The sequence below is a fragment of the Leptonychotes weddellii genome, chromosome 9, assembly GCF_054177405.1.
Source record: "Leptonychotes weddellii isolate Sample4059 chromosome 9, ASM5417740v2, whole genome shotgun sequence".
Classification (NCBI taxonomy): Eukaryota; Metazoa; Chordata; class Mammalia; order Carnivora; family Phocidae; genus Leptonychotes; species Leptonychotes weddellii.
The window spans coordinates 103352197-103362344 of NC_138377.1; the positions used below are offsets into that span (position 1 = coordinate 103352197).

At 45.8% G+C, this 10148-nt stretch overlaps 1 protein-coding gene across 3 annotated transcripts in view; it reads left to right on the forward strand.

Moving 5' to 3' along the window:
- Positions 1–6246: 6246 nt before the first annotated feature.
- Positions 6247–10148, forward strand: part of ETFA (electron transfer flavoprotein subunit alpha) — an 82852-nt gene continuing 78950 nt past the window's right edge. For all 3 annotated transcript variants that reach the window (XR_014148136.1, XM_081829639.1, XM_081829640.1), the window contains exon 1: positions 6247–6399. Coding sequence is in view for 2 of the 3 variants with exons in the window: in XM_081829639.1 (XP_081685765.1) it covers positions 6361–6399 (39 nt within the window). In the remaining variant the exon portion in view is untranslated. The remainder of the gene's footprint in view (positions 6400–10148) is intronic.

A 10148-nucleotide genomic window follows, 5' to 3' on the forward strand; every position in this document is an offset into this window, starting at 1 on the left:
ATGAGATAGTCTGTTTTAAATATCTCACGTAGCTTATATTCCCTTTTAAATTTCCTAGTTTTTCTGATGGTTGTTCTCCTATGAATTGAGAATATAGTGTTGGGTGTTTTGTCAATATATATTGCATTCTTTTAGCATGGCTATCATGTTATTGCATAATAAACACAATGCCTTGCCATCTAGTTCAATAACAGAAGAATTCACATTCCGTTGGATTACCGTTCAGGCTGGCACATCAGCCCAGCTTCTCCTTCTGCACAATTCTGCTTCTGTCTCACCTTACACAGTTGTGGATCCTAAGAGCACCCTCCTGCTCATCCTCATGGGCTTGTTCCACGAGAAGAGCCTGCTTCCAAGAGGAGCAGGAATGCAGGAGTGGTCTGAGAAAGCAGGTGATGAGATGGGGTTTTGGAGCCATCTTTCTCTTTGCTAGCCTAGCACCGAGGACCCCCTCACTGCCGGGACCTGGGGCACAGATAACTCTTAGCGTGAAGTGGTGGTCCAGGTGTGAAGACTTTCACTGGTGGTGAACTGGGATGGTATGCTTCCAGAAGGGAATGTACGAGGCACCTGAGAGACCCGGGGGGAAGGAAACGGCATGATGGGACTGGGTGGGCAATTATTAAGCTTCACTGAGGCCTTATGGAAAAAATTATTTTAAAGACAAGGAGTCAGGGCACCTGGGTGGCTCAGTCGTTAAGCATCTGCCTTCAGCTCCGGTCATGATCCCGGGGTCCTGGGATCAAGCCCCGCATCAGGCTCCCTGCTCAGTGGGGAGTCTGCTTCTCCCTCTCCCTCTGCTGTTCTCAATCTCTCTCACTCTCTGTCAAATAAATAAATAAAATCTTTAAAAAAATAAAAAATAAAGGCGAGGAGTAATTAATAGGCAGTTGTATAAAAGCTAGAGGGCCTCCTATAGCAAGGCAAACTTCAAGGATCTAAAGGATCCCCATCATTTTTCTATTTAATTTACCAGTATTGCCCCTGCGAAAATCAGCTGAAACCTAGATGATAACAGTAGACTACCACAAATTCACCCAAGGAGCAGCCCTATGCAGCTCCCACACCAGATTTCCTATCTTTGCTAGAGAAATTAACACAGCCCCAGGTATATTTCCTATGGACATTGATTCGATGAATGGGTTCTTTTCTTTTTTTTTTAAGATTTTTTTGGGTTCTTTTTTAATCCCTATGAGAAGAGTGGCTCAGGAACAGTATGCATTCACATGGAACATACAACAGTATACGTACATTTGCGGTCTTCCTCCAAAGTTATGTTAACTTTCCACCTGTCACAATCCTGCAGAACATCACACTGAAGCTATTACATTGATGACGTCATACTAATTCAGCCAGATGGGCAAAATGTGGCTAGCACATTAGAGACCTGGGTGTAACACATATACTCCAGAGGATGAGACATAAATTGTATAAAGTTCAGGGGCCGGTCATATCAGAAAGATGTTTAGGGGTCCAGTGTCAAGGGCATGCCACATATCCCATCCAAAGAAAAAGAGAAATTACTGCATTTCCTACCATGAAGAAGGAAGCATAATGCCTGGTAGTTCTCTCTGGGTTCTGGACACAGTATATTTCACACCAGGAATATTGTTCTGGCCCACATACCAGGTGACACAAAAGGTCCCCAGCTTTCCTTGGGGCTCAGGGCAGAAAAAGGTTATAGAGCAGTTTCAGGCTGCAGTGCAAGCAGTCCCTTTATGCTTCTATAGATGGTATAGATGGTATCAGTGTTTTCAGTGGTAGAAAAAGATGCTCTGTGCAGTTTATGGCGAGTTCCACTGGGAGTCACAACCTTGGGGTGTTGGAGCTCGCCCATGCCATCTCTAGGAGAGATTTATGTGCCTTTTGAAAAAAACTGCTGACGTGCAGGGCCTGATCATAGGACACCAAGTGACCGCATGTCAGAACTACCCATCATGAGGCAGGCTCTATCAAACCCACCAAGACATAATATCAGGCAGCCAGCAACAATCCATCCTCTGACGGAACTGGTGCATCTGGGATTGAACACAAGTAGGCTCAGATGGTTCAAGCAAGTTTTGCTTGAGCAGGCAGCCCAGACGTCAGGTCATCACACCACCATTAGACCAGCACCTCCTCAGCTCGCACTGATGGCTATATGTAGGCTTCCTTACAACCAGCTGCAGGAGGAGGAAAAATCCTGTATTTGGCTTGTGGAGAGTTGCCTCAGTATGTGACTGAGAATGGATGGCAGTTACGATATAGCCTCACTTAGGGGTGACCTTGAGAAACAGGGGTGAAAGAAGATCTCAGTGGGCAGAACCTCAGGAGGTGCACTTGGGCATCCACTTTGTGGACAGAGAAGTGCCCCAAAGTTAGAATATATATGAACTCAGGGGCAATGGTGAAAGGACTGTATGGCTGGTAGGGGCCTGGAAGAAGAAATTTGGGAAGATTAGGGATAAGGAGCTTGGGATAGAGGCACAAGGATGGATAGATGTATGGGAGTTGCTACAAGGTATGGAGATCTTTGTTTAAGTAGTCTCCACACGCAACATGGGGCTCAAACTCACGATCCACAAGATCAAGAGTCACATGCTCTACCGACTGAGCCAGCCACGTGCCCCTAGAGTATGAAGATCTTTGTATCACATGTTAACACCCACCAGAAGGCATCCACCGTAGAAGAGGCATTAAATAACTAAGAAAGGCAAAATTCACTTGGCCAGGTGACCTTAGCCAGTCTCTGTCATCAGCCACCCAGTGCTGGCACTAAGGACACATGAATAAAGTGGCCACAGTGGCAGATATAGAGGCTAGTATGAGCCTAATAGCATGGGATCCCACTTACAAGGACTACTGCTAGCTACTGTAGCTGCTGAATATATCCCCAGTATGATAGCAGTCCTCCAGGAGACCAATTGGCCATGTAGTAGCAAGTTGACTACATTGAATCCCTTCCATCCTGGAGAAGCCATGATTCATCCTGGCAGGAATTAACATATATTCTGGGTACTGTTTACCTTTCTTGCCCACAGGATCCTATCCAGTACCGCTACCTGAGGGCTTTTTGAATATTTCATTCACCAGCACAAGATCTTACATAATATCATGTCAGATCAGGGACCCAACTCACTGAAGTGGAGGTTCAGGAATGAGTCCCTGATCACAGGATTCACTCATCTAGTCATAGACTGGACCACCCAGAAGCTGCTGGCCTGAAAGGGCATCAGAATGGCCTCCTGAAGGCCCACTCGAAGTGCCAGCTTGGAGGCAATACTTTATGAGGATAGGCTTCATCTTCTGGGATGCTACGTACATCTTGAATCAAAGACCTTTATATGGTGCTGTGTCCCTAGTCAGAAGAATACACGGACCCAGGAACCACAGGGTAGAAGCAGGAGAGACCTACTACCATTACTCTCAGTGGGCACTTGTAGAATTTGGGCTTCCAAATCTCACAACTCTGGGCTCTGCAGGGTTAGAGGCATTTGTCCCCAAAGGGGGAATCTTCCACAAGAGGACAAGGCAAGAGTCCTATTGAACTAAGCTACAGTAGCTACCTGAGCACTTTGGACACCTTGTTTGCAGGGACCAGCAGGCAAGAAGGAAAGTCATCATCTTGGCCTGGGGTGATCTACTTGGGTGCTTCTCAGTACTCTCTTGCTCAGTTTTGACAATAAATGGACAAGTGCAGCAACCCTGAGCCCCTGAGAAATTGTGGTGGTCAGGGGCTCAAATCCTTAGGTAAGCCACTAAGACCAGAGGAGATGCTAGCTGAGGGAGAGGGGAATTTAGGATTGAAAACAAGTAGGGAGACAATGAGTACCAGTTGTGGCCCATGGACAGGTGCAGTAGTTGGGGCTGTAGTTTGTCCCACTCACCCTCCTCTTCTACGTTTCCACCAGGAATCCTGGGGGAGCTCTCCTGAAACCGGCCTGTGAAGAGGAAAGAAGATGGTGAGGTGTTTTCCAAAATAGACTGGAGTAGGCCTTCTAGGGTTGACTGTGGCAAATCCACCCTCCCTTTCCCCACCCACCTCTTCCTTTTCCACTCACTGAACATCCACAAACATGAACCAGGTAGTAAAAACCATGGGTCTTGCTACCAAAGTATCTCATAACTGAGTGGGAACGACAGACATCCAAATATGTATGTAGAAAATCCTCTAATATAAATGTTTTAGCGTTCACGTTTTGGTGGAACTTGACCTCCAGGTAAACATAAAACTCCCCAACAAAGTCCCTAGGGGGTGTCTCACGTGTGTTCAGGAGCAGGTCTGGTCCGTTATCACAGACTTCGGCAGTTTTCTGCCTTTTCCTCTCCTCTGGCTCTGCTCTGCTAGGAACCGCTCTACTCTGTGGGTATTGCACCTCTGCGGGCACAGATGCCGTTGATTCACCGCAGCCTGGGAGGTGCCAGAGCTGTCCCATGGGGGTGAGGCTGGGGCATGTTCTCCCCACTTTTGTGTTTTGCTTTGTCATGGGTGGGGAGGCATGGAAGGAGGTTAGTTTGTGTACCCATTTTTGACATGGTTTTTTAGTTAAATATCCCTTTCAGTTTTTACTTAAAGTACTCTACCCTCTTCCTTCCACTTCCACAGGACTCAGATAAGAATCGAGTGGGGGACCGGACTGGGAGGCAAATGCAGTGATAAGTGGAACACTAAATTGTCCCTTCCACAGACGATTCACTGGAGGGCATCCAACAGCTCCAGTCTCCTCATGGGCACAGACATCATCTAGGTGGTTGCAGCTTATGTTCAAGCTGAGTCCTCCCCTCATTGTTCACAGAACCAGGAGGATGAAAAAGAGGGAAGGATTCATTTATCCTGGAAGATCAGGGAAGACGCTACAGAAGAAATGTCCCCTGAGTGGAGTGTTAAAGGTGGAGTAGAGGTGGGGAAGAGGAAAGTGGAAAGAGCAAAATCTGAGCACGGGGCCCTTAAAATGTTTGTTGACTCAAAGTTCTTGCTCCAGAGAACCTACATTCCCATGCAAGCAGATCAGCAATAAACAAATGAACAAAAATGTGTATCCTTGACATATAAGCCCTATGTGAGCTAATAGGGCTTATATGTCATGTTAAGGGGTTTGCATTTCATCTTAAAAGCCCATAGGGGGCCACTAAAGTGTGTTCAACAGGGGAGTAACATCACCAATCTACCCTTTTGAAAGAGCTCTTTGGTTGCAGTGGGAGATGGATTGGAGGGTGAAGACTAGAAGCTGGGAGAACAGTAAGAAGGAAACTAGAGCAATCCAAACACGGAGTTGGGTAGAAGAGAGTCCTAGATGGATTTGGGAGCTGTTTGGGAGTGGAGTCGCTAGAACTTAGTGACTGGTAGGATAAGGGAATGAAGGAGAGAAAGGAGTCAAGGATGGTCCCTAGGTTTCTGGTTTGAGCAGTTGCATGGAGGTGGAAAGCATTCCCTGAAAAAGGGAATATAGGAGAATTAAATCTGGAAGGAGATGTCAATTGTGTGGGTTTGAGATGTTGCGGGACTTCCTGAGGAGATGCCCAAGTAGGCTGGTATATATGTGGATCCAAAGGTCAGGAGAGATTTGGCAGCCAAAGGCACTGAAGCCAGGATGTGGGTGGGGTGCCCAATGACAGGCAGAGTGGGGAGAGGAGAGGGCCAGGGTGGGCCCCAAGTCATCCACATCCAAAGCCTTGCCCAGTCTATTGTTCCAGCCATTTGCCTCTTTCTGCAGGCAGCACATGGTCCTGTCCCTGTCCTTGGACCTTCCCCTTATGGATTTTTGTCCACAGGGTTCTTTTTTCTAGAACCTAGCTCAAATATCAACAGTTTGGTGAATCCCTCTTTCCATAAAGGAATGATATGTTTATTTGTATGTTTCCTCCAGAGTCTGGTGAGGTCAACATCTCATGCATCCTTTTATTATATTCCCCTGACATGGAAAATATGTTCAGCACGTTACAGGTGTGTAGCGTTGATATGAGTAAATGAGCGAGCAAAAGAATAATTGGAGTGAGAGGGCTGGGAAGCCAGGAGAGTAACGTCAGCAGCTCAGGGGGAAAGTTCACTGTAACAACGGTGCCCACTGTGGGGCTGAGAGGCCTTCTGGGCCACCGTCACCTCCAAGTCACCAGCTCTGCCAGGCCTTCGGCATCCGCGGCCTCCCAGAGCAAAGCCTCACCTTTTCCCTACTTCCAAGTCTGGTCCCTAACTTTCCGCCGTCCCCATTGGTTGCGCGACTGCCCAATGGGCAGACAGAATCCGTGAGCTCCCGCTCTTCGCCTGAGGTGTTTCCGCTCTCGTTCGCGCGTCTCGCGAGCGTTATAGTGACTCGCAGAGGCGGGTTTCGGCTCCCGGTGCTGGAAGGGTGACGGTGTTTCGAGTGTACGGGAGCAGAGACCATGTTCCGAGCTGCGGCTCCAGGGCGGCTCAGGCGGGCGGTGAGTCCCGGAGGGGTGGGCCGGGACCGGTGACGGTCCGGCCTCAGTGTGCTGTCCCTGTGAGAGTCTTGGCGAAGGTCATCGTCTCCCACAGACCTGACCGGCCTTAACGCAGACGGGCCCAGCCCGATCTGTAGCTCGGGCTCAGAGTTTTGGGGCCTGCTCTGGACTCCTTCCGGGTCGCCAGCGTTGGGGGGCGGGGGCGAAGTCAGAGGTCAGGGTGACCTCAAGTATGAAGCTGCGCTTCTGCCTCCCCCCCCCCCCGCCCCCCACCTCCGGGTTTACTCCGCACTCTCCCAGGCCGCCGGGTTCTCCACATTGGCGGGGAGCAGGCTGCCACGTCCCCGGGAATCACCAGCGGAGGGAGGAAAATGTCGCTGCTGGGAGGCCCTTTTGGAAAGAGTTTAAAACCTGAATTCACCTGGAAGCCAACGTTTCTGGAGAAATTAAAACGTTTTCTCTGGGCGCGTCGTGGCTGCTGGCATCCGCTCACAGTCTGGGGGACTGGGGGGCTGGAAGGGGAAGGGTGATTTTGTGGAAACTTGCTGTGCTCCCTGGCTATTGGGGCAGTGCTGAGGATAGGTGATTGTAGTGTAACGTCAACCATCCAAGTTGACAGCTTTAGTCAGTTTTGAAAAGCAGGCATCTTTTCATACTACAGGCTGACCTGCTTTTAAACCAGTAGTAGATTGTTGGTTAAAGAGCCAGGGAACTGTTGATAGTGGTAAGTTTTTGATACTTTCCTTAGTGACAAATCATGAGTTTACCACATTTTTCTCTTGTGAGAAATACTGATAGAAAGTATATTTTTGTCTTTATGCTATGGGACAATAGTATTTGGAGGTTGACCCATTACAAGTCAAGTAACAATTTATATTGTGGATTCTATAAGTTTTCCAGTTTACAATTAGGTTAACTGAAAAACAAGATTGTTAAACTGGGTCAGAAACCTTGCTGATGTTTTGTACTTTTTCTACAGGTTGTTTTATGCATGCATATTTTCCCATCACACCACAGAGATTTTTCTAACTGAGACATAGCTGGCAATCTTCCTAGATGTCTGTAGGTTCTTTTTCTGTGTATTCCTTGTTTCATTAAAAAAAAAAAAGTCCTGTGTGTCCCTGTCTCCTGTGAGAAAAGTTCAAATCCCCATCCTTCAGGGCATTGTTCATTCTTTTTTTTTTTTTTAATTTATTTTTTATTTTTTATTTTTTAAAGATTTTATTTATTTATTTGACAGAGAGAGAGATAGCGAGAGAGGGAACACAAGCAGGGGGAGTGGGAGAGGGAGAAGCAGGCTTCCCGCCGAGCAGGGAGCCCGATGTGGGGCTCTATCCCAGAACCCAGGGATCATGACCTGAGCCAAAGGCAGACGCTTAACGACTGAGCCACCCAGGCGCCCCCATTGCTCATTCTTTATCCCAGGAGATTTTTTTTCCTCAGAAGATATAGATATAAACAAGTTAAAGTCATTGATTTGGGAAAATCCCACGTATCAGAGTCAGAATGGCAGAAAAATAGCTATGCAGTAATTAGAAGGTAGTTTTGTGGGCAGGTTAGGAGTCTGGCATAAGTGAAATAATCTTGCGCCTGGGTGGCTCAGTTGATTAAGTGTCTGCCTTCAGCTCAGGTCATGATATCAGGGTCCTGGGATCGAGCCCCATGTCTGGCTCCCTGCTCAGTGGGGAGTTGGCTTCTCCTTCTGCCCCCCACCCCGCTTGTGTTCTCTCTCTCTTTAAATAAATAAAATCTTAAAAAAAAAATAAGTGAAATAATTTTAGTGAGGGCAATTTAGGACTCAGATGTTTTATAGATCTAACAAAAAATGGAATGATTAGCTTAAGTTTAACACAATTTGCCAATAGACATACATGGTATTTCCAAATCTTTATTGTGGTTTGCCAAAAAGTTTGACCTTGACTTACTTTGAAAATATGAAGTCAAGCTAAGTAGAGTAGTTGCCCTAAAGTCATAAGAATGTTTCAGAGTTGAATTTCAAGAATGTAAGGAAGTGGCGGGAACACTTCTAAAATAGATCCATAAATACACATACATATTTAACTTTTTAAATTTTGAAATAATTTCAAACTTACAGCAAAGCTGTAAGAATAGTGTACATAATTCTCAAAACCCTTTCAGTTTTACTAGTTGTTAATAGTTTGGCACATGTGCTTTATTTCTTTTCATATATGCTTATTTTTCTTTCTCCTTTTTTTTTTTTTTTAAGATTTATTTATTTGAGGGAAAGCGCATGTGCATGCATGAGAGAGAGAGAGCGAGAGAAAGAGAGCGCGCGCCAGCACATGCACTCTGGGGGAGGGCCAGAGGGAGGAAGAGGGAGAATCCAGAAGCAGAATCCTGTGGAGCTGGATTCATGGAGCCGAGATCCTGACCTGAGCTGAAACCAAGAGTTGGCCACTCAACTGACTGAGCCACCCAGGTGCCCCTATTATTTTTCTGAACCATTTGAGAATGTGTTGCAGACATGCCCCTTATTCTTAAGTAAGTCAGTGTGTATTTTCTGAGAACAAGGAGGTTCACTTTCATTTCCGCAGTAAAATCGACAAAGTCAGGAATTTTAACAATGATACAGTACTGTTATCTAATTGCAGACATTCATATGTTGCCAGTTGTCACATTAATATCATTTATAGCAATTTTTCTAACAGTTTGGTTTAGGGTAGTCCAGGATCATGCCTTGCATTTAGTTTTCATGTCTCTTTAGTCTTTGTTAGAAAAGCTCCTCAGCCTTTCTTTAGCTTTGATGGCATTGACTTTTTTTTTTCTTTTAAAGATTTGTTTATTTGACAGAGAGAGACACAGCGAGAGAGGGAACACAAGCAGGGGGAGTGAGAGAGGGAGAAGCAGGCTTCCCGTGGAGCAGGGAGCCCGATGCAGGGCTCGATCCCAGGACCCTGGGATTATGATCTGAGTCGAAGGCAGACGCTGAACGACTGAGCCACCCAGGCTCCCCTGGCATTGACATTTTTGAAGAGTGCAGGCCTTCTTTTTTGTTGACTGTTTCCGATTTAGGTTTGTCTGGTGTTTCCTCATGGTTATTTTGGTGGGAGTCTCGCAGAAGTGATATGTGTTCTCAGTGCATCATGTTAGGAGGCTCGTAATGTTGATTTATCCCATTATTGGTGATACTAACTTTACTTAGCTAAAGTGTTGTTCACCAGGTTTTTCCACTAACAAGTTACTACTTCTACCTTTGTGATTTTTAACTAATTTGTAGGGAGATACACTGAGATTATGTAAATCTCTTGTTTCTCATCAGACTTTCACCCATTAATCTTAACATCTATTGATGTTAAGAGAAATTATTACTAAAATGTAAAATGGTAATTTTTTGAATTCCATCATTCCTTCTACATTTATTAGCATTCTATTATACGGAAAAACATTTCCTTCTTGCTTATCTATGTATTTATTATGGATCCTTTATTTAGTAGATTGTAATCCATTAATATCACATTTTTTTTATTAGGTGATGTTAATCACCATACATCATTAGTTTATGATGTAGTGTTCCGTGATTCATTGTTTGCATATAACACCCAGTGCTCCATTCAGTACGTGCCCTCTTTAATACCCATCACCAGGTTAACCCATCCCCCCACCCCCCTCCCCTCTAGAACCCTCAGTTTGTTTCTCAGAGTCCATAGTCTCTCATGGTTTGTCTCCCCTCCAATTCCCACCCCCCTTCATTTTCCCCTTCCTGCTATCTTCTTTTTTTTTTTAACATA